At 33.3% G+C, this 26,488-nt stretch overlaps 1 protein-coding gene across 6 annotated transcripts in view; it reads right to left on the bottom strand.

Annotated features, from left to right (window-relative positions):
- The window catches only part of LOC123711490 (RNA binding protein fox-1 homolog 3), a 50,011-nt gene extending 25,215 nt beyond the window's left edge, over positions 1 to 24,796 (bottom strand). For all 6 annotated transcript variants that reach the window (XM_045664103.1, XM_045664104.1, XM_045664100.1 and 3 more), the window contains exons 1-2: positions 24,512 to 24,796; positions 11,436 to 11,480 (exon numbers count right to left, since the gene is read on the bottom strand). In XM_045664103.1, the coding sequence (XP_045520059.1) occupies positions 11,436 to 11,480; positions 24,512 to 24,523 (57 nt within the window). In that variant the 5' untranslated portion in view covers positions 24,524 to 24,796. The remainder of the gene's footprint in view (positions 1 to 11,435; positions 11,481 to 24,511) is intronic.
- Between the last annotated feature and the right edge of the window lie 1,692 nt (positions 24,797 to 26,488).

Here is a 26,488-nt window from a genome sequence, read left to right as displayed (position 1 = left end):
TACAGTGGCGCTACAACCTTGTACAACAACTTGTGTTACTTGGTGTCAAATATTTTCTATTAATGAGCAAGAATATCGTCGTCAATTGTTGGTTCTACAACATTTGTCGTTTCCTTCGCCGGACGAACTACTGTTAATAACACAATCTATTACTACCAAGCTAATCCGTAGGCATAGATTGAAAAACTAGGGCGATAATGATGTTGAGGTGATTGTACTGGAAGTGGGAGGCTCTTGTGAACCACGATTGCCGAAATCAAGTTAAGTGATGTATTATGCATTTAAAACAGTGTTGACCTAGTGGTTTCAGCGTGCGACTCTCATCCTTGAGGTCGTAGGTTCGATCCCCAGCTTTGCACCAATGGACTTTCTTTTTATGTGCGCATTTAACATTCGCTCGAACGGTGAAGGCAAACATCGTGAGGTAACCGGCTTGCCTTAGAAAGCCGACACAGAAGGCTGATCACCTTCTTGTCTATTTGATTAACAAAGGATCATGAAACAAATACAGAAGTCTGAGGCCCAGACCTAAAAACGTTGTAGCGCCATAAATTATTATTATTATTATTACGCATTTATACAAATCAAATTATTTTCAATAGAATAGAATTTTTAAAGCGTTCAAGCACAGTTTCGGATAAATGGTTGTGTAATTAACAGATACACATATTAAACTAAGACATATTGACAGTTCCATTTACTGTGTCAATATTAGCTAATTCGATAACACATTGAATATCGTATACTAATAAAGTGATAAATGAGTTCTAATATGTTAAAATACTTTCAAATAGTTAATAACGCTACTATGGGTATTTTAACATCGCTATACAGCAAGCGGCAACGCACTCGCCAGCCCTCTGGCATTAAGTGTCCATGGGCAACGGTACCACTTCAACATCAGGTGAGCCTACTGCGCGTGTGCCCCTGTTCCATAAAGAAAAAGGATTGTGATTCCTGTGGTTCAAAGCCGGCTGTCAATCGTATTCCTATGCGCATGTAACATTTGAGCGTAAAAAGAAAACATCATGCCGTAGAAATTTCAACGCTATATGCCAGTTAGTAAAACAAACAAATAATAGAGAAATCTCAAAAGTAGCGCTAGTGTCCCTTCTGCTGGAATAATTTTATATATTTTAAGAATAAATTTAACCTTAATGGGCAATAATTCAGTGTCAATAATTCATAACGCATAAATATAAAAACCTATTTATAATATATATATTGGATGACTTGAAATTATCTTTTAGAGTCTATATATATATATGATGTGTAACCCAGTGTTAAATCGTGATAGCTAAGTGGGTTGCGTGAAGTGTTCTCGGATATAAATGAAATAGCTTCCTTCCGGCCGCGTCCGCTTGTTCGAGTTTCACACAGCGTATATTAAAATTTCAGCCGGCCGGAGAGAAACTTTGAAATTTTTATAAGAAAAGGATAGTGATTCCTTTAATCTGAATTCACTTGTTATGGACGGGCATTGGTATTGATTTTCCCAATATCGGTTTGAGGTCTCGCCCACGGATAATTTAATAACATTTTGTGAAGAATTTTTACTATGTACAGACATATTTTAGGTTTTAGTTCGTTTTCAAATATTGCGGGTGGTATTAAAAATGTATCGTAAACTTTAATGCAATTATATATTGCTTGACATTTACGGATTTTAGATCTAAATTGGTACAGTGATATTTTTTTAAAATAATTGACAACAATTACACTGCGGCAATTGTATTTAAATTAACACATACTTGTTAAACGCAAGCATAATTGTTGTTAAATCTTTTTATTTAATTAAGAAAAAAAAGACAAAACAAATCGTGCAAATCTAAGTAAAATCTTTGAGGTACTACTGTGCAAAACATATTTGATAAAAATCCTTTATAAAGATTCATTTATACATACATTCAGTTAAGATCATTAATATTTAGCACACGGGAAGGTTATGTATGCAAATGTATACAACGAAGCTCATCACAATGACGCGCCCTGTACCACAATCAACATTTACGGCTTATGCTACAACGCGATATAAAGAAAATGTCCATGAACATGAATGAGAATTTACATTTTTTTACGTGATCATATACACAGTTTTAAATGAATTTCCAATTAAAATCTCGGTTGTTTTTGTGAATGTTATTCTATATTAAAATAAATTAATATTGATATATTGTAATTCACCCTTGTATTTATTATAAGAATACCTTTAGTCTATTTATTTTAGGCAACGTCCATTACGTTACAAAATAAATATTCGCCGAGATTCGAATGTGGTGAAACCAATTAACCGTTTAGTCTCGTAAATCACTCCAGACACATTTACGGGTTTCAATTTTAATTTATAAAACAGTAGGTTTAGCTTTAATCAACAAAAGTATTGTTTTAACAGGAACAAAGTTACTGCGTTAATGATAAAACCGACCTACAATTATTTATAAGAATTGGATATAGCGCCAATGGGCTTAGTGTTAGGTGACGAATGGGACAAATAGTTAATAGATCGGGTGGTGGCAGTTTAACTCTGGCCGCTTTCCAACCTTTGATGTTAGAAACGTTTGTTAAGAAAATTCATTAGTATTTATGGAATCTATGTCCGCAGAACCTAGAATTCTAAAGTGTAAATTCAAAAAAAGAACAAAACCAAATACCTGTCTAAATACCTCGTTTTAGAAGTCTTACATCATCTTATTGGTTATTATATATTCGTCTAATGTAAAAAAGGCTAATAAATTTAAATGGTTTTACTTTTTCGTGATATCTCAAATGTCAGATGATATATATTTCACGTTTACCATTTAGAGGTTTATTTTTTCACTTAACGATATCATATGCCCTTGCTACCTTCAACGTGCCAAATCTACTTGAGTCGACTGGTATGGCAAGAGAACGGATCGTATGAGTTTGATTCCATGGAAGATGGACCGGGTGCTGGTATGCAACCTGGCTTGTGAAGCGGCTGAAAAACCCAAAGCATGCAAATACAGGGATTTACGCTCCAAATACGATTTTGTCCCATTCGGCGTCGAGACCCTTGGACGGTGGGTTCCTAGCGCTATAAGCTTTTTAAGGAAGTAGCAAAAAGGTTAGTCGATATCACAGGAGACCGAAGAGCTGGCAGCTACCTTGTACAAATAATTAGCTAGATATTCAAAGAGGAACGCTGCCAGTTTCTTCGGAACCTTGCCTAAAGGGACTCCTTTTAAAAATATATTTTGAGGTTAGTTATTGTTTTTTGTTGCATTAATTAATGTTAGCTGTAGGATTTCTTTATATACGTAGGTTACAAATAAGTAAGATATAACTAGGTCTGTTTAATTGTGGCAGTTATTCACCCAATGTACCTAGGTTTGATTACACGGTAACACAAATTTATGTATACAAGTGTAAGGAGGAACTGTGACCATAGAACGCCTTGTCGTCCAGGGGAAGGTGGAAGGTATAGACCGCGCGGAAGGTCACCTACGCGTTGCCACTGCCACTGACCAGATCTAGTCTGCCGTAGGAGGTTCACTCAATGAGTGCAGCATGATGATCTCTAATAGGCAACGATGGCGAAACGAGAAGCGCATCACATCTGCCCTTTCCAATACCACTAGAGTGTACCGGATAAGAAGAAGAAGTGTAAGGAAACTGACCTTAGAAATGACGAATATGTCTGCTATTAATTTATAAAACTAAAGCTAATTATTATATTTCAACGTGTATAAATAGTGAAAAGTCTTTTGCTTTAACATTACTTTATAAAATCTACAATAACAATTGAAAGCCACACATAACTACCGTAATCTACGGTTCTAAGTAGAATAAATTGTCACAATAGTCATTTTTATACACATAAAGAATTCCTTCTACTCCTACGCGTCAGTGAATGCAATTCTACAATTTTTAAAGTCACATTCGCAATGCCCACTGCAGACTGCATTGAATGTACTTGTCATTAACACACTGCGTACGTTGGTATCTAGTATAAAGCAAAAAAGTTTTTTATAAAATAAAGCGCTGTTTTAAATGTTTCTAGAATCACCTTCCATTACACATTACTTAATACTCCTAAGGAATTGTGATTAGTTTTGAAAGCACTGTGTTTTTATAACGCGGGCCATTCGATTATAACTTTCGACATATATAGAACATATAAATAATTCAACTGTTTAACTATATCTTGACATTAGCTGATTTGACTTGGCTGATTGTGGTTAAATAAAAAAGACGGGATCCCGTATTGATGTTAATCTAGAACAGTTGCCCAACCTCTTTTGTGTCAACCTCTCAAAAACGAAAAATTTTATGCCCCTATTGAACATACATAACTTTTAATTTCATCATTTTTTATCGTTCCCTTCTTCGACATTGTTAACGACGTAAGTAAAACATATAATAAAAAACTTAAATCCTAATTCCAAAGAATCTTCGAATAAAGAGCGGACCGTATCTGCCTCCTTCTGGTTTCTTCTATCTATGTTTACCATAGTCATTTTGTATTATTTTGATTTGACCTTTTAAAAGAGTACCGAGTGTTTTTTAAAATAAAAAATAAATCAATGGCGATACAACCTTTTTAGGTCTGGGCCTCAGATTTCTGTATCTGTTTCATGAGCATTTGTTAATCGAATAGGCAAGTAGGTGATCGGCCTCTTGTGCCTGACGCACGCCGTAAACTTTTTGGGTCTAAGGCAAGCCGGTTTCATCACGATGTTTTCCTTCACCGTTCGAGATAATGTTAAATGCGCACATAGAAAGAAAATCCATTGGTGCACAGCCGGGGATCAAACCTACGACTTCGGCGTGCGTCTCTCATCCCTGAGATGAGAGACGCACGCTGAAGCCACTAGGCCAACACTGCTCGTACCGAGCGTTTTTTACTCCGGATTTTTCTCTCGGCCTACACCGCCTATTTTGTCTTCCGATAAGTAGGGATGTTTACCGATGCAATTTTAATGACGTGAAATAAGTGATACGTGTATCTTATAGTCCATAATAAGCATATTTATTTTATTTTATAGTTGGGCGTGGGCTCCCCGTTGGGAAACACAGAAAACACAAGTTCAAACATTTTCAAAATATCATACGTGTATATACTACGATGCTGACATGACAATTAGTACATGTGTGACATAATTTATATTAATATAATAAAACAGAACATAATTAGCCTTTATGTTAATAACGAACCGTATTCAATGAAAATAATTAACAATAAATTCAAATCATTTGCGTAATGTTGAATTTTAGGCGAAAGGCGAATAATTACATAGACCACATTTACACAGCTAATTAATAACCAATATTTTATTATATTTTAAGGGTAAAAAAGCCAAATCATATACTAACGGAAAGTAATTAGGAATATCAAAGGTTAAAGTTAATTTATCTGAAGTTGCACTGGAGGTTTGTGCCGTGTTATGGGTCGCCGCCCTCGTTAATTAAGTCTTTCATACGTCCCCTATTCGCATTTATTTTTATATCCGTAAGTTATATACTCTTGTTTTTAATAAATAATATACAGGGCTTATATTAAAATGTGATGTAGACACAATAAAGGAGAAGTTATAGTAGGAGAAGCCGGGTTCGATCGCCCACCGTTGGTCTGAAATTTAAACAATTATGGGCCTCAAAATCCCTAATGCCTTGAAAGCTGATGTTAGTCGTGTGAAAGCAGCAAGTTGACGTATAGATTAGGGCTTCTCAAGAAAGTAACGACCTTCAGTAATGAAGACTACGAAAAAGAAGTTATATTTTAAATATTACCAGCGACACGACCCGTAAACCATAAAAATACATACACCCCTCTCACTGTATTGGAGAAAACCGCATGATAATCTAAGCAGTAGTATTCGAGTAGTTGCTTTTAAGATTTGGTGCGCTCTTTTCTTGACGGATCCTAAGTCGAATTGGTTCGGAAATACTTGAGTGGAGCTGGTTTCACATAGGTGGTGCGCAGCAAAAACTGCCTTGAATAACACTCAGTTCTGGAACGACGGTCGTCGAGATACCTCGTATTCTGCATTGAGGTTCGATGATGAAACTCAGCTGCCGGTATTAGTCCGAACGACTCCTCTGAATCCTCCATGGTAAATGCGGTAAATAAAAATAAAATAATTATCAATACTTATATTATGCCATGTCGATTTGTGTTGTAATTGTTCAAATTACATATTACGCGTTATGTACACACTTAGTAATTGTACCTATGACAAGAAACTTCCGAACTTACAGTACCTATAATATAAATTCTTTTTTTACAATTTTCAGCTCAATATACAATATTTTTGTATGACCGTGGCTGCAATTAGTCAATAGTGCGAATAACCTAAAAACAAAAGTTGAAAAAAGGTCAGCTTCAATGCAATTCAAATCAAGATTTACTTACTGGTAACACATAAAAAAAAAGTTGCCTTTACTCGAGTACACATAGTTACACTAAGTTCATGTCAGATATGTTTTTCCACCTCCGACGGAGTGAAGGCCTCCTCCAAATTCTTCCCCACTGGTAACACATATCAATATTTAAAGAAATGAAGATCTTAATTTACATTTATTATCAGTTCCCAAAACAGAGGACGAGAAGAACTGGCAAGTAACTCTTCACCACTGTTTTTTATCGCCATGTTTTGGTTTTACAAGAAAATTGTGATTGCAACAAACCAGATATATTTAAGGAGTTATGAGAGGTGTATGTCAACATACACGTAATAAAATACAAACAGATGAAAATATTGTTTTACAATGAACAATTTGTACAGTACGTGCACAGAATTTTACGATTTTTCACATTGGATTGCAAAGAATTCATACATTTTAGCGTATTCCAACTCTTTTCTCACGTGAAATATTTCCGACATCTCTTCGATGAAAAGTCAGCTGCAAGCATCGAAATTTTCAAAAATTACGATCTTTTATCACTATTTGAGAAACTATTTCCGGGAGTAGAAAAATATGAATGTGTCTTTACAGCATGAAATAAGAATTTCTATTCTACAAAAAATATACGTTTATTTGTGATTGGCATTGTAAGAGATATATAATGTTATTTAAAAAGGAAACAATTGCCTATCTGGATCACCCCTTTTGCGGGACGGGAGACTGGGGGAGCTATGTTTGAACATACATGTTGAATAGCTAACTTTTTTTTTTAAGTCGATTAATTATACATTATATTATAATAAAAGGTTAAGGTTTTAAGAAATATTTTCTTTTTTGGGTTGTTTGGTTCAAAGGGTTTCAAATAAATTGTAGATGTAGTGTCGTATTGTTTAGTAATACTTAAGAATAAAATAAATAAATCAATGGCACTACAACCTTTTTAGGTCTGGACCTCAGATTTCTGTATCTGTTTCATGATCAGTTGTTAATCGAATAGGCAGGTAGGTGATCGGCCTCCTGTGCCTGACGCACGCCGTCAACTTTTTGGGTAAGCCGGTTTTATCACGATGTTTTCCTTCACCGTTCGAGATAATGTTAAATGCGCACATAGAAAAAAACCATTGGTGCACAGCCGGGGATCGAACCTACGACCTCAGGGATGAGAGGCGCACGCTGAAGCCACTAGGCCAACATTGCTCGTGAAAATACTTAAGAATATCGCATGTCAAATAATTTTCACCATATTCCTCAGCGTTTATTAGCTCCTATATCTGCATACGATACTGTCACGCTAAGGAATTTCTTTACCTGTTCATTGTAATTAAATCATTTGAAAGTGTAATCATTATGGTAATTTTCAATTACAGGAAACTGAATATACTTTTCTTTACAATACCTAATTATTGAATTAAAAAATATGAGTTTGATTATAACACAGTAATCTATCTCGCGATAGCGAAAGATGTTTTTGCAAGAATATTGTAACTACGGTGAAACACAAACGAATAACGTCATGAAAGTTTTGCTTGGATGGTCTCTTAACTGTCGATTCGATCGGAAAAAATAGAAGATCATCTCTCATCCCGAATCTCTTACTTAACGCAATATAAGAGAAGAAACCAGAATACTCGCAGGTTGTAGTTTAAAACAAATGGCTTAAGTAGTATATTATTTCTACCCTTCACTCATTAATAGTAATACTGGAACGTATTCTTTGACATCAGCAAAGCATTCGATTGCGTCAACTATAGAATTTTCTTTCAATAATCCGATCGTATAATAAGCTTCACAATACTTCATAGTTAACTACCAGTATCTAGTATTGTGAAGTTACCTACTAGTAAAGTTTTTGACATTTGATTAATTTCACTTTAGTTTAATTCGTGCTACCAATGTTTCCATATTTGCTTCACGCTTAACAACGTTTCTATCGTGCGAGACATATGAGCGATTGGCGCTATCGGGGTCAAACGTTTTTGCGAAACTCATGGTGTCAGTGGGCCGCTGTACCAGTACCGACTAAGGCTTAGAACAAGTTCTCGTAATTATTGATAATTGTCTCATGTGAAACCTAGATTTTCTATTAACAGTACAGTTTTCTGTGTACTTTCTATAATCTTATGATATCTAGTAATCGTAAGCTTCACAACGATAGTAAGTAACGATAGTAATCCTCTGAAAGATTACAAGACAGTACATTAGTATAAACAGTATTTTTACAAAAATACTTTTATAATTTCCGAACATTGTCCGAACGGTGTCTTTAAAAGATTTGTAATAATTCTTTAAATACTTTATCACACTATGTGTTCGTCCAAATTTCCTTATACCCCAAAACTGCTCTTATTGCCCGCTCTTTCTCTACACTTAAGAAATTAAAACTAGAATCTTATTTTTTTTTAATTGATAATTTTATCTCAATAACTTAATTCTTCAAATCCAGTCATCTAAATTTATTCAAAGCGCATGCGATATCCTCTATAACGTATCTCCTTTATCTGTGTAACTAAGCTAAATTAGTCTACATTATAGTTCAATCAAAGCTGTTATCCTGTCAACGAAACCCTACCTTCGGGAATATCGATTTTATTTGGGCTTGATTAACTCGAACGTTGTCGACGTGCTAATAATATCACGACTCTGGCATCGTTCCAGGAGAGGCCTTAATGGTACTTCGATCGTAATTTTCAAAGGTTACTCTTACCAAAATTTAACACACGTCCGACATATCATTAATTTCGTCTAATATTGGCAGATACTTTTAATTTACTGAAGAAATTATACGCGACACAAACGACTACTACTTATTTTTAGTTGATTAGAGATGCCTAAATTACTAATTAGACTTTAATGCGACTAGACTGATGTCAATGATGTCTTAATCAAGAGACAACATTAAAATAACTTATAGATTCGACGAAATTCCAACGAAAATGAAGGATGGAAAAATATCGTACAAATATTTTGATAGTTATCTAATCTTGATACGTTGTTAAAGACTGCCTCCTGCCGCGGTTGAAACTACAAAGACAATTCTTTCTTTCAAAGACAAATATATACTGGGCAAATATTTCTGGTAAATGGGTTTACCGTACTAGATTTTTAAATTATTATTCACTATAAATACTTGTTTGGTCAGTATATGACTGCAGGACATATACTTTTATTTACAAATACTAGTTATTGTAAAATAAAAACTCATTAAACATATCAATATTAACAAATATTGATCTAAGCAAAGATTACCGCTTCCATAATTGTATCATTAGTATTGTATAGTTGAAACACAAAACTGTTTCTCAGAACTTTAAGATGAGGTTATTGAGATCTCAATAGTATTTTAACGATTATGTTTACCAGGAAGTATGGAAAACTGAATAATGTAGGATCTTATTTTTTTTATTATTATTTAAAAGTATTGTGTACACAATACACATCCTATTAATGTGCGTGTGGTGCTTGATGATTATTCTGTCGCCGAGTTATTTTAAAAGTTATCTAAAATATTAATTGAAATCTGAAATGAAAATTAAATATTTCGAACCAGAGATAAAAAGACTAAAATACAATAACTGCATCTTCATCTATCAAAGTAGCGTGATTTACGAATATATGGCTAACATATGGGCTACAATAGTCACCTTGGCGAACACCCCCATTAGGTATGGAAACTATTCATGTGAGCTGGCGTCATGTTCTTCACACCAATACCGCGCTTAAAGCATATACATACATTATGTATGTTTACGATACCAGAATAGGAGTTCGATCGCATGTTGTAATAAATCAATTAAGTATACATTGTATGTACGTCATTTGTATCCGTTAATAGGGCAGATATTTCTGCGTCTTCTTTTATCAGCCTACTATAATGAACGCAGTGTTTAACTAAAGCTTTATAGGCGCGACTGTCAATGAATTTTACATGTGACCAATGAATATCTGGTCGTATCTAAATTGGTACGTTTAAGCGCCAAAAGTCATGGACACTACTTATTTATTTTATTAAACAGATTTGTTGTTTAATAGAAACTAGTGCAGTTGATGCCACAGGCACGGTTTCTTCTATCGTTATAACTTAAAAAGGTTAATATGTTTAAATGTCTTTACAAAATTTTGCTAATTAATCCGCTGAAAGAAACAGATATCAAATAAAAAAGTGCTTTTATAGAAACCATGTTCTTGCGCTGCTTGCTTTGAATTTGAATTTCGTTTTTACTTAATTAAATATATCTGTGTAAACAAACGCTAGTTAAAGTTGCCATTGTCTATGAATATGTATTCTATTTAGGCGAGTTGCATGTTGCATGTTGCAAATGCTAAAATATTTCAATAAAAAATCCTCGTTAGCCTAAAGTTAATAGATAGATGGCGAGCCTTCTGGCAAAGACCACGGGCAGCGACATCAGATTAACCTCCGGCCCGTTTGCCCATCGCAGTATTAAAAAAATAGATTGGAAATACTCGCGGTAACTGGAGACATTGTTATCACTGTCTCATAGAAATCGACTCGTTAGTCTACGCATACGGAAACAGAACCTAACAAAACAAACGCTTTCTATAGGTAAACCCTTTTATGTAAGTTTTACGAAAATGTTATCCTTTACTCGGCGGCGCGTAAATTACTTTTTAATTAATAACTTCAGAACGGAACAAGCCGTCCGGAAAGTTAAACAACGGATCATAACAGATTATCTTAGATACATTAATTATCGTTTATATAAATATTCTTTACCGTTTAGCAATTATTCTCCTATTGGCCAGTTTAAGTGTTCGTGATACCGAATTTTGTTTGGGGAGAAAAACTTTGATTAATCCTTATGCAAGTTACATAACTAAATCAATGTTTTTGTACTCTTTTTACCTAAAAAATGGTCAAACAAAACATCGGTACAAAATTGTATACGCCGTGCCGTATGTGGGTAGTTCGATTTTACAACTACCGTCATACTATTAACGTTAATTTGAATATAAGAATCTATAAGATCAAAATTTTCATTTCCTACGAAATACATTAATTGTAACAAAAAAAACTTATATTATCATGCTTAAAAAAGAGAAATAAATACCAGTAAGGTCGGTGTTCCTGTATCGAGTACATTGCCGTTACTCACCTGTAATAAAAAAAAACAGACTTAGACATTAAAAATTCGTTATGTAGGGAAAGGGAACCGTTTCTACAATTTGAGGTTATTGCCGGGCTGAATTACGCTTTTTGTTATATTGACAACTGTTCCACAGTAATATGAAAATATATTTTTTGTGAATAAATAAAGTTACGGCAAATAGGAATTATTTAGTTCCCAGCACTGCCACGGCGGTTCTCTTTCCTCTATAAAATCAAAGATTCCAGTTATAAATAGTCCTTTATACAAAATAAAACTAACAGAAAGTGCGGTCAACAGTTCTCTTGTGACCGTTTTTGATAAGATTTTGTGTTAAGGTCAGGTTTACAAGTGACCGAGTCGGACAATACAAGATCTGTCCCCACGTTTTCGTAAATCGTTAAAGGAAAATAAAATTCAGCGGCCGATATTTTTGTTAACCTATATATCAGTTTATTGATATTTGAGTGATGCGAGGAGTGTGTATATATTAACTCAAACCAATAAACTACGTATTCCTATTCTACTAAAAACCTTCATAAAAATAGAATCATGCAACAATTGAAGCATGTTGTTTTACGTATAAAAAATCACTCAGAATCATCACTAATCAAAATACACCCCAATCATTAAAAACTACCACATAATGGTACATTTAAAATAGCTGCATAACGAATAGTAGCTCTTCGTTGACTTTGGTACATCAACGTCGCGACATCTGAAGCTGGCAAAGGCTCAAAAATTTTTCATGTGCCAGCTTCAGTCGCGCTCCGGTCCACTATAGAAAAGCAATCTATTCTATACTGTATACAAGTAGAATTTTGCATGTATAAAAGATTTTTAACATGTCTCATCAATGTTACGATACCGACCCTTTATTAACATGATGGTAGAACGTCTTCCTAAATAATAATCCTCCTCTGACGGGTCTTTTGATTTTAAAAAGCTATAATGGAAAACAAAAACAAAAAACTATTTTTTTTTAATATAAGTTTAACATTATCTTAACTAATTGATAATTTACAATTTGTTTGTTATTCTGTTAACAAATAACGTCTTATTATATATATTATAATAATACAATTGACTATCTAAGATGGACACTGGATCAACGCATATGAAAAACTAAGTCTGACTTTCATGATTTATAACCAAAACAGTAATAAATAGAAAGTCTGACTTAGTGCAGAGCTTACAAAATCAGATACGCATAACAGACACACAAGTTTTTATTTAAAAAATAACGATGTATGTTAATTCATTAATATGTAATGAATATAATAATAATTAAGCCTTATCTATTCCTTGAATAATTTACAAATTATATACACCCATAAAATATATGTATATTTTTTTTCAAAGACCTCTTATTGAGTATAGGATCCTCCAATTGGCTCCATATCTCTGTTTTGATCATTTTTCTCCCAATCCTCTCCACCAACTTTCTTAAGCTCGTCAGTATAATTAATAAGTACGAATATTTATATAGGTATATCTAAAGGTTTATTTAAATCGATAAATTTATATTGAACCGCATTGTACTTTGTATAAGAAAGTAAATTGCAAAGTGAAAGTCCCAAAATCCCTCGGGCACATTTCACCATTTCACTAGAAATGTTCATTACGACTAATCGCAAAACCTATTTCAAATATCGAAAACTTCGATACCTAACCAAATAATTACAAATTTACGACATGCATTTAGCTTCTGCAATCGAACAATGTCATTACTACACTCGTGACAGTTTTCGTATTTTTGATTAAATTTGTATAACCCATATGAATTTGAGATCAAATCTTTACATTGTGTTGGTCACGAATTCGTCAATAAATTTCTGCGGTCTGAGTATTTTGGCGTATCCTATTGGGGTGTGGCTTTTACCCTCACAAGCGCAAATGACCTGATTAGATGAAAAATGGTCGTATTTTTTTTTGCAAGTAAACAGTGAAGAATTCCAAATTAGAATTTAAAACCCCCGTAATTGTAACACTTGTGGTCCAATAAAACACCATTGCTCTTAAAATAGTTCATAAAACAAATTTAACTAAACTTGTATCACTAACAAAATTCATATATAGCCCAGTTGCAATTTAAAATTTAAATATATGTACGAGTTCCTAATGATTTATGCGAATATTCGAACAGGTAGAACGCAGATGCACAAAGCTCTTGAAAGATACATTAATATAATACGTAATTCAGTTTAACCTACATACATACAAGTGGGAGCAATAATACTTATGCCTAACTACTAGAACTAAAGATAAGGTTTCAGGCTCTAGGAGAATACACTTTGTATGGAAATTATATGTCAATGGATATTGCAATGAGGCGATTGTCCAGAAATAAAACTTTCTCATATATTCTTAAGACGACCTTTTAAATATATATTAAATGTACGATATACGATACGAATATACGATAAATGTTTATGTGTATAACCCACCGTTGTCTAGCTTTTAAGTACGATATTTTTTTGAACATGTGAAGGCTAGGAAATACGGCCTACGGGAGCCCATTTCGCGGCTCACTAGTTCGGAAGTGTTTGACTATACATCTTTTGAGAGGAAACCAAATGACAGTGTGGATGTTAAGTCTATATCTCCGTTTAGATAATTTGGCTAGTAGCTAGTGCCGTTCCACGAGAGAACGGTGATAGTCTAGTCTACACTGAAGCCTACGTCTCTCATCCCTGATTTCATAGGTTCGAAGCCATACTGCATCAATGGACTTTCTATCTATGTACGCTATTAACAAAGCATCGAGAAGCAATCCGCATGTCAGACTCAAAAATATATGGCGTGTGAATGTGTTAGGCACTGAAAGCTGATCTCTTACTTGGCTATTAGAAAAAATATCACGAAACAGATACACAAATCTGAGGTCCGGACCTAAAAGTTTGTAGTGCTTATTTATTTGGCAATTTATACTTAGTGTTCTATATGTGTAAAATATGTTTCTTATGGTCTAATTGTCAGATATTTCATTCTGACAATCATACCATCTCGTCCTAGCTCAATCAACCATCAATTTATCGCCATAAAAGCATAATTAACGATAATATACATAATTAAAACATTTATTTAGTAGTGCGCATCGAATTTCACTAGCGTAATGGTCGTTGCTTCGAAGTAATAGGACATGTGTATTCTTCGACGCTAAAGTGTTGGTTCTGCCTAAGTATGTGCGCAATCTACCGTGAAGGCAAACATCACCTAATTGTCTATGAAGGAGGTCTGAGGGCAAGACCCATATTGCAACAGGATTAGGGTGTCGCTCGTGGTTGAGTCACGTGCCCGTATAAGGAAGCCCTGACTCTTTCGAAACCGTTCTTTAACTACGGGCTCGTCTTCGTCTATTCTTCAGTCCAGGGTCCAATATGTTTCTAGTGCATTCTTCTTTGAGTATAAATATATCTTTCATTTGTATGTGATTGAACTAAATGAATGTTTTGCTATAATTAACCATGTTCTGAATATCTCAAGAGAAGAAATGTGTCTACTGCATTTCTATTTAAGTACATACAAATAGATTTTAAAATTTTGATTGAACTAAATGCTTTAGTAATAACTTAACATATTTTCTAACTGTAAAGTCTAAAAGCGACTTTATAAAATACATACAGGTGCCTAAATTTCTAAAATACAATTAGTATTGTAGAAATGTAAAAAAATGTTTTATTTGTTTGTTATTAATTTCATATATTTGGCATATATATCTGTTTAAAATAAAATATACGGTACATATACTGTATATGCTGAAAAAATATATAAGGGACGCTGCAACCGTCTTACCACCATATTCCCACTAAAAGTACAAGCGCGAAAACGGACTAGCTTATGAGTAGCAACTAACTCGTGTTATGAAGATGTAAACCGTGACCACGCACGCTGTAAAGCACGCGAAACGTCGGAAAAATTTAAATTTAAAATGTAATAAATGTATGTAATGTAATGTAAATAATTATAAGTTTATGATAATAATACATAGCTTCAACCCGTTTATGTGTAAAAGCTATGTTAACAAAAGACAATACTATATGAAAAGAAATCAGTTGCGCCACAACCTTTTAAGGATTCAGATTTCTGTATATGTTTCATGATAATTTGTCAAATTAATAGGCAAGTAGGTGATACACACCGTTTAGGCTCTAAGGCAAACCGGTTTCCTTGCAATGTTTTCCTTCACCGTTCCAGCGAATGTTAAACGCGTACATAGAAAGAAAGTCCACCAGGGTACACTGTTCAGATCATAATGAGTCGTTATAATAATCGTAAATGTTTTTATTAATTCACATTTTTATAAGCTAAGAATAGACCGAGATGAATGATATAAAATTTGTTTGTGTAGCCCGAACCTCTTTTGTACGATTGTCTGTCATTTATTGCAAGTTATCAGCAGTCTTTATCTATCTGAAGAAATTCCTTCCAAATGAATGCGAAACTGAACACATGTCAGCACTAAGTAATCCGATGTTGGCGGAGTCTTTAAGAAGTGTTTCATAGAAGCGACAGTGGGAATAATTGAAATGAAAATTAAGTCCATGACCTCCGTGTGCTACGTGCCTTAACAACAGCGCTATTGAGATGAACTTTACTATTCTATATTGTTAAAGATTGTTTTATTAATTTGCATCATTCGGAATTTCCTATTGTAACTTTACTTTCACGCTGAGACTACCCTGTGAATTGCCATCGGTATGCGCTTGCGCAGGTAACAGGTATTTAATATTTACCAACTGGTTCGCCTTCAAACTACATGCAATATGTTACCCAAAATGGCTATGGGTTGTACTTATAATTGTTTCATTGTTCTTTAAAATATTTTTTTGTTATTAAGGCTATTAATATTAATGTAGATTCATAATAACATAATTCGACTGGACTACCTGCTAAATATACAAGAAATGTATTATTATATTATATATCCCAAAGAGTTACATTTTTAAATTTAAATTCTATTTTTAAAAACACTATTTTTTTGAAGATCTTATGATTTGTTTACAAGTATAAACAGATAAGAACTAATCACAGATAAACGCTAATATTCGTGATTTATCAAATTGAAGAGCTGAAAAATTAAAAAAGGTTACTACATGTCGAGTGTTTATTGTTCTATTTTTGAATTTGATGGTTTGATTTGTTTTAAGAAGAGAAACATTACATTAGTATAGATAAAAGGGCAACTAGGAGTTATCTCGACGTATAAGATTATGTTTAATCGAGTGACATATTATAATTGTATAATAAATAATATTCGTTCCATACCCGTGCTGCTTTTGTAAATTTTAGACATTTTACTCAACTCAAATTACGTACTAATATTTTAGCCCTAACTACTTAACACTAAGTCAAATATCAATTATAATAATAATTCAAATGCTACAAAAATTGTTTTCGAAACAAAGTTTATACTGACATTATAAAGCCAAGAGATTTAATATTAACTGTCACAGATAACATAATAACTGTCTCATTGTAACATGATTTCAGGTTTAACATATTATATTATGGCCCTAACGTTAATTAATCGTTTTAGAAGCAGGTAATAGTAACCTTCAGACTCTTTGAAGGTCACGGGAATTACAGAAGTATTTTTGATTAAAATACTTTAATATTATTTAGAAATGGCATTGATTCATGTAGCGTTGGCATAGTGGCTTGACTGTGTGATCCCTAACTTTGAGGTCGTGCGTTCGCATCAAGGGACTTCTATGGGCACATTGAACACTTTCTCCGACTATGAATCACCCAAGTAAGGGTTATAGCTCCCCTGGGTTTTTCTAAGGGTTCATGTACTGAATCGTTATTCCGCATGATAGAAATAAATAAATCATTGACTTTAAAACATTAATTATTCTCAATCAGTTGATAGCGTGACCTCGTTATCTGCCCGTAAACAAGAATCACAATGTCCTTATGTATCGAGAATAACTTAACATAGGAAGAATTTATTGAATCAGAATACAATAACTGCGCAATAAATTTTTTAATTAGTAACTTTTCGGTGTTGTTACAATGTTTGTATTATCTTAATTGTCTCTCTGGGTCGGTAACTCACATCTATGTATCGTGGTCTGGTGTATGGTAACAGATTAAAAATCAAAAACAAAAATAAATATATAAAATGAAAGATATTTTAAGGAATGTATAATTAAGTTTGTTATGGAAGAGCTGGGAAAACTGACACAGGTATTATTTACTTAAAAGGGTTCCAAAATCTTACACATTGTAATGCATGTAATTTATGTACTGATAATTAATAAACACATTCTTTTTATTTTTTTTATAGTCAAATCTGGCACGAATAATTTACCTCCATCAATTTCGGCTTATTTAACAAAGGTGTATAATTTTGAGGAATTAATTAATGATATAAGAATAATCCACACGCCCTAGGCCTTAGATTCGATTCGATGTATCCGTTCCATTGATAATTTATATTACATAGACAAGTAGATTAGCTCTGTCTGACAAACGTCATCGATTTTTGGATTCGAAACATGCCGGTTCCCTCACGATATTTCCTTCACCGTACGAGCGAGTGTCAAATGCGAACAAAGATAGGCCATGAATGCACAGCCGGGCAGGGAACCTAGGACCCCAAGGACGGGAGTCGCAGACGCAAGCCAAAGCCCAACACTGCTTTAAATGACATACTTGTGTTATTAATATATATACAGCACTGCTGATTGCCTCTCGCTTACAATTGCTGAAAAGCACTAAAAACGAGTTATGATAACTAATAAATTTTCGTCTATATCCGTTTATTTTGTTATTTCAGTTTTATTAAACGCTGCGATGCCGTTTCTTAATTTAAGCGATTATAATAAGTAACAAAATAGTTGTAGTACATTTAACTCGCTATATGACAATTGGACGTAAGCCAATTTGCCAAAAGTTTTCCACCAAAGAATCAACAATTAGGACAAGATTGACTTAATTTATTCACAACACTTGGTGGAATGTACGGTGTGTTTAATGGAGCAGGCTTCAGCCACCAACGTGGCCTATTATTTATTACTAATTTAACCTATGTACGGGACACATGTAATTCCCCCGAAAAATCAACGGCGTGTGTCAGGCACCGAAAGTTGATCTCCTAATTGTCTATTATAAACAAATGATCAGGAAACAGATACAGATATCAGAGGCAGGCAGAGTGTATTAAAATCTGAAAAATAAATATAGTTAATTTACAAATTTTACAACTAGGTTTTTGTGTTTAATTGTTTCGACACAAACCATTCCACTTTAGTATATTTTTATTAATTTGAGAAAAGTCGACGTCTCATCATCTAGATAAGCAGCTTTCAACATATATTTAAGGGAGATACGTGATGTAAAGGCGTAAAAAGAGGACATAGTGACAAGGATACGAAAGGGAATACTTAAGTGGCTTAGACATGAGGAAGGTATGTATGAGAAGAAGCTTACGAGTAGTAAATACAACGTGAATGGTTAGAGTGAGCCTTGTGTACATACATGTACCAAATCCAAAACGAACTAGAAAACGAACAAGTCAAAAGTAAATAGTGAATGACATGAAAGTGTATGGAGCGAGAGGGGTATGTACTACTTTCGGGAAAAAGGCGTGACTATAAGCTAAAACCGTCTTCGAAGTGTCTATGGAACTGTTTAAAAGTAAATATATATAATATATTTTAGGCCATCCCGCAAAAAACGTGCAATTAAAATCCTTTGTGTTGTCAACGTCAAGACAGACAAATGAATCGCTACACCAATACACTACGAAAACACAAAGAAAGCACTCATTTCGCCATTGTACATTACGCGAAATCAGGGTTTTGTTAGGGACTCTTTCATATTACGCGGTATTACAATTCCGTAGAAGTTTTGCAAAGTTTACATTATAGGCCTACAAATCATAATAGATAGTATCAGCGGTATGGTATATCTGGCGCGAATCATTTTCCTTCATCAATTTTGGCCCTGTGCTTCCTACAACGTACTTACGTTACTTCTTCTTACGTACAATCTTGTGCATAATTTTGAGGACAAGACTTTGACTTCATCAGTCCAGTTCCTTGGCGAACTTTCGTTCGTTTGCCTTCCGTGTTGCCAATCACGTTGCTTCTCTAGGTTCTCACAATTTGCATTGTGCATCCAAAGTATGCACCATATTAAAATCAACATACAGTCAAACTACCCACATATAAAATCACAAAATGCATAAAAATTACGCCAGCTGATTTGGATTTCTATTCTGCCTTACTACTTAAATATATTGGCTAGATCTTACCTAACCTTACAGACACAGCACGCTTATAACCCTCAGCCACACTCTAAAATACATAGTGTATTATACGCGTACACACCCATTGACATATTGATACAATTGTTTTAAACATATACTATCTACACGGAAAAAAATGTAATGTAGTCACAACACAGGGGCTCCCAGTGTGACAAAATTGATCTGACTAACGTTAGATCAATTTTGTCACAACCATATTTCTGTTATGAATAAAGTTTTATTTTTTATTATATTGAGAAGTCATAGAGTACAGGAGTGGCGCTGAGACCCTCGCCAAAATATATTGAATTTTGGCATACGGGAATATCTATGGGTAGAAAAAACAATATGTTTTAAGTGACCCATATGTCATAAACGTATAGGATTTTTATATACGGGAATCATATGTCTGTTAATATCACCCTTAGATATTCACTCTTCATGACCGTCACAAATAATACCTAAAGGAACAATTTAAGCAGAATTGCGTTCTAATAATATCGTAAAAGAAACTTTGTTCAGAAAAAAAATGTGACGCGACGAATGCCGTTATACATTACAATCGTGGAATAGATAGTTAAGGGAATATAGAAAATGCGTTCCGCAAGTATGGCTTAAACAATTATACTTCATATTTTGCAATTTATAACAAAAATCATTCCATATCATAATTTGTTTGCGAATCAATTATAGACAATGTGACCTATTTATGAATAAATACAAAAATAAATTATTTTAATTTATTACAAATATCTCTCACGTTTACACAGCAATCGCATAATTTATTCATAATGCTGATGGATGGCACCCGCATATGAAATCTTTACATTTCGCAATAACAAGAAATATCAACCAAGCCCTTACCATATATTAGCACTTTATCTAGACAATTTAGTAATTTAAGCTATCATGACGAACGTTATACAGATGGACTGATCCAAAAGGAAGGGCAGACCATAAGAGAAATGGGCCGACGGCATCAAACGGGACGATGGAATAAAATAAAATGGGGTGGAAATTTTTGGAGAAGGCCTTCTCCCTGACAGGGGCCGCATCTTATAGTAGTAAAATGTATGTCAATAGGATGTGGAAAGGATAATTATAAGCTATTATAAAATACTTTAAAAAATATTTTAAGTGTTTAATTTTATTATTTTTCGATACAAATATATTTATAGCAAAATAGCACAAATACTCCCAAAAAAATAACTAATCACTGACTAAAGTACATCTGTTTTTTAACCTCCACCAAAAATCAATTTCGCAGAAAGACATGATGAATACTTGGGTTTTAGTATACTAAGCACCAATGTTCTATTAAAAACAACAAAACGATAAACAAAAGAGAGTTTGCCGAAATATTGGAATCCGGTGAAATTTGCCTACCTGAGTCTATCGGTTCAGCGCAGGTAGCCCGACAGAAACGAACAGAAATTACGAACAAAGGGTAAATAAATCTTATTATCTTCTTGTTCACCTTGAAACGAGTTCCCATAATCAACCCTCCGATACTTTTATTTTAAAACTTAAAATGTTACTCGACTGACTGCTTTTTATAAAACCATTAACGTTCCAAACAAAACCTAGTTCAAGTTTTCGCTATCTTTTATCTTAAAGATGTCTACTTTTTATTAGACTCTTCAAGGCCATAGTCAGCGAAAGGTCGTGTATCAAAAGGCCACAATAAAACGTTCAATATTGTATAGTAGTTTGGAAGATGCGCGTAAAACATAACGATAAAGGCCTGAAAGTTAGTTACCGTTATTAGTTGCGAAGAAATGTTTATGGATTTTATTGACAATAAAAGTACAAGCGCGAAAACGGACTAGGTTACGACTCGGGTCCAACTCATTGTGTTTTGAAGATGTAAAATATAAAAAGAAATCGCGCTACAACCTTTTAGGCCTGGGCCTCAGATTTATATGTTTCGTAATCATTTGTCAAACTATTAGGCAAGTAGGTGATGCACGCCGTCAACTATTTTGACTCTAAGGCAAACCGGTTTCCTTGCAATGTTGTCACCGTTCCAGCGAATAAAATGCGCGCATAGAAAGAAAGTCCATTGGTACACAGCCGGGGATCGAACCTACGACCTCAGGGATGAGAGTCGCACGCTGAAGCCACTGGGCCGACACTACTCTATAAAAAAAGGGATACTCTTCTTTAATAAAACCCAGAGGCTCTTTTATCTCTGCCATTTAATAAATTTAAGAAATGTATTAAAGAAAAGCTGTGTAAAAAGGCTTACTACAAAGTTAACGATCTAGTCGATAAAAGGGCCTAGGACTAGTGCTAGAAAGGCTACGTCTAATTAATTTTCGATATTTCTTTTACAATAAGTGTTATTTGATTATTTGCTATTTTAAGAGTACCGAGACTTTTACGCCGGCTTTTTCTCTCGGCCTACACCCTCTGTCTTATTTGCCGATGAGTAGGGATGTCTACCTATTCAAATTTAATGACATGGAATAAGTGATACCTGTATCATATGTTCCATAATAAACTTATTTTTTTCAAATACGTAAGTTTTTTTTTTAAATTGTTAACAATACTTGTTTAACGTTCACCGGTACTAATTTCATGAAATTTATTTTCAAAGTACTTATTTTAACAACAATGCGGAGTTAGTTTGTCGCAAAGTAGTACCCATTTCCCGTTTATTCTCGATTTCCTTTATCCTATTTCAGGTAGAAGGGAATAGTTGAGCACATCCGCCATACGCTTTAACTACCAAACACATTTTACAGTTCCATAAATCATACTTCACTTCCTTTATATTATATTCTATGGTTTGAAATTGAAATCATAATTTATATTTATAAATATAATTTATTTCATTACCTTATTAATAATGTTTATTCACAAAGATTACATTATAAATCGGGTTAAAGCGTGATGACAGACGTTTTTTTATCAAAATATAATTCACCTTCAAAATATAATTGTCAGATGGGTAAGTCGAACTTCACAACTGTCAAGACAATGAGCGTTCAATACATCATAGACTCGACTTTATACACGTAGAATTAATGGGAATACAACTCTATTAATTTTTTCATAGATGGCAAAAGAAACAGGAGTCACTTGATGTTAGTGAAACTGCCCATGGACACTGATAGAATGCTCGCTCGCCTGTGCGTTGTCGGCTTTACATTCCGTTCTTACTTAATATAGATTTAACCTTACCTAGCTACCTAATTCTATTTAAATCTTATAACTTTGGAATCAGACATTAAAAATATTTTAACAGTATGTTTTAACCTCTTTGTAATTTAATTAATATATTGTAATTTCGGGTTTATAAAGTCAAATTTTTGAAATTAAAATTTGTATATTAATTACATTCCCAAATGTCTTCAAAGAAAAACAATTGACAAAGCTTAAGTAATTAACTTTTAGTATACGAAACATAAATAAGACATATATATATAATATAAGATACAAGATATTTTTTCTGACATCTTTAGTCCACAAAGCCTAACTAAGCGTATGAGTTCAGAGATCTGGTTCAACGTATCTGTTTGTAAACTTGTAACGTATATACAACCGAAATACATAATATATATATATATCTATATCGATATATTATATCAATGACGGGTTCATTTAATTTATTTAAATGTGTATAAATAGGTGTTAAATAAAAAAATTAGGTAGGGTAAACCACTTAACCGTTTGAGTAAATCAATTATTGAGTATTCGCAATTATAAAAAAATAAAAACCGTTTCCATATGTAAAAAAATGGCTTAATTAAGTCACTGAATAAAAGTGTGTAAATATCAATTTAAACAATCAATTTTACGTTATAATAATATATAAACAGACTTCCATACATACATAATTTAACAATTACTGATGCTAAACTTAAAATGAACGTACGAATATTTAACCATCACATTTAAGGATATTTCAACTGAATTTCATGACACATTCTGTATTACTCAAACCAGTAATAACAAATGAATCCTAAAAATATAGAATCCCGCCCAATTTATTACTTTGAATACAACTTAAGCAGAAAATTTATAACAATATCTACTATGCACAACAAAAACGCTTTATATTATCTACCTTTCTCTTTCTTACATACGTGAAATACCTACTTCTTGAAAGGGACAACAACAATGGGTTCATTCACAAATCAGAATAATTCAATGTCACAACAATAGATCGTACTTACAAAAAAACTCTTGTTTTGTCTATGTTTTTTATGATCAATTTAAATGAACTTTCCTTGTAGCACAGAGAAACATTATTCACACGTTCCCTAATCCCTACTCCCCAACTCTAATATACCTACGTAGTAAATGCATTATATCTTGAGTAGCTATAAATAAGTGTTATTAGGTTTTGTATTTTTTTTTATGGAATTTGTGCAGCATGTGTATATATTTCTTCTGTTATACCAGTATTGTTTGTTCGCGATTGTTTTTAAAAAATACAAAATCACGCCTCTTACTTAATAATATCAACCAATTCTGCTAACCTATCTGGTTCTGCAGACAACTTCACGCATTTAAAGACAATAGACCCTGTAGGTACCTACTCTAGATTTAAAATCTAGTCCTACGTATATGAATTATAAATAACAAACCGATATAGGTAAAAAAATATTTTGATATGCATTTATCACTGGTATGTTAATTTAAAGGCATTCATAGCTCAGCGTCTCATTGTGTATAAACGCCAAACGAGATCTAAGAATACTTCCTTCTTAGCAAGTTTTCTAAATTTAAAAATAATGCATTACTGGTGTTTGAGGTAATAAAACACTTCACTTACAGGATAGTACATCCCCTGCGGCGGCAAAAAAAAGGCCCCTGAACCCCACAGCTTGCCGTTTGTATAACTTTATCTTGCACAAAAATACACTCCACGTACGCCTTGGTATGGGCGTTTGCTTCACAACACTGAACTTACGAATTCGAATAAATCATGAGTATTCTTTTGACAATAAGATTAATAATAGAAATGTAATACGGACTTAAAATTTAAGGTTATGTACTGGGTAGATATAGCGTTGAGAGACACGCTATAGCACTGAAAGCGGTTAACGTCGATGTGCAACAACGGTGAACGGACTACGAAACGGAGGGCGGAGGGGCACGCGTGGCGAACGGCGACTCAACAAACATGTATGAATCGCCGCTTGTGTGAGCGAGATGGAAAAGTTACGTCAAAGATCGACTATACGACCGAAAGAACTATATACAGCTGTCCTTGTTCGACTTATTCAACAGAGTCAACATTCTTCAATATCATCGTTAAATTTCGGTCGACCAGCTGCAGCTTCAATTTGAAGCTGTACCTGCTCATTGTTTAAATTCACTGTTTTATTGTTCAGTGTACACTAAATCTATTTATCATTGCGTACTTTGTAATAATATTACACGGTTGTGATTTTTTTTAAATATTTTAGTGCAGCCGAATATATTATTTCAATATCTACAAGCAACGTTTTTGTTATTATTTAATGATTCATTACCTCCTTGCACTGAAATAATGTGTAATTACTCTCTTCAGTTGTTTGTACCGGCTAATTAGTTTTAATCGTACCAACAACATAAAAAGTAATAATAATAATTGCCTATTTAGCAATGAATGAAAGAGAAGTTATAATATTATTGAAAACTCCGTACGTCCTTGTCTTGGTGCCGAGGAGTTTCACGTTCGGATCAATGAATAGTTCCCGGGCTCTGTGGACCCAGCATCACAATGGAACAAATAATATTATGTTCACTAAAATTGATACAAGAATGTATAAAAAGGAAATCAAGATATTCTCTCATGTCTTTCTCTTGCCTGACATATACGTAAAAAATATTGTAACTAAACAAAAAGGAGGAAACTTATTAACTTTTAAATCGCACATAATAATTAATTTCGGAATAGTTTATAATATCTAACATAAAATCATACAAATTTAAAAAATAAACTATTACTACGAATTATCGCAAGATAATATTATTTGGGAGGGATGAAATACGTATATTAGAAATTATTTTACATTAATAATAAAATGCTTTCATACTATTTGTAGAGCGTAATTAATTCTTATGTAGATCATTTATTTTATATGTTTATTACAATGCTTTTACACGGTTAATTTTAATAACATCACCGAATGATTACTAGGAGTCTTATACAACATTTGTTACTGCTATCGCCTAGCGCCATCTATACTAAAATATGCTTGCAGTTTGCAAGGTGCTAGGAGCAACCCACGTGTAGAAATAATTTGTCAAAAGTTCACTAGATGACTCTTATTTATATTATACGTGAAATATAAATACAATTGTAAACTCGAAGTCTATGAACATTTATTGAATGGGATTTAACCAACAAAATAGATGTAAAATATTTAAGTCGAATAAAAATATTTACATTTTTTACGTCCTTCAGTAAGTAGTAAAATTTCTAACATCCTCAATAAAAATTACCAGAACCTTAACTTATTATAAATATTTTCTATTTTATAAAATAGTTCTATAGACCGTATTACTTCTGTATATTTCAAACTTCGAAATTATTGCGAAGAAATAATATTAAGAAGAAGAATATCATTTCAGGAATTATTGGAAGTTATTTTTTTGTGTTTGTAAGACCTCCAAAAATAAATGTAAGCATATAAAACACTTTAACGGGGACTTTTTTATTTAATTTAAATAAAATTTATTTTCAACGTACTTTTTGTACTGTAATATCGAATTGAATTCGAAATTTGAATTTGCATATTAAAATTTATATATACTTTTCTTT

Source organism: Pieris brassicae, chromosome 6 (genome assembly GCF_905147105.1).
Source record: "Pieris brassicae chromosome 6, ilPieBrab1.1, whole genome shotgun sequence".
NCBI lineage: Eukaryota > Metazoa > Arthropoda > Insecta > Lepidoptera > Pieridae > Pieris > Pieris brassicae.
The sequence above is the reverse complement of the archived record's forward strand: the minus strand, read 5'-3'. Positions and strand labels throughout refer to the sequence as shown.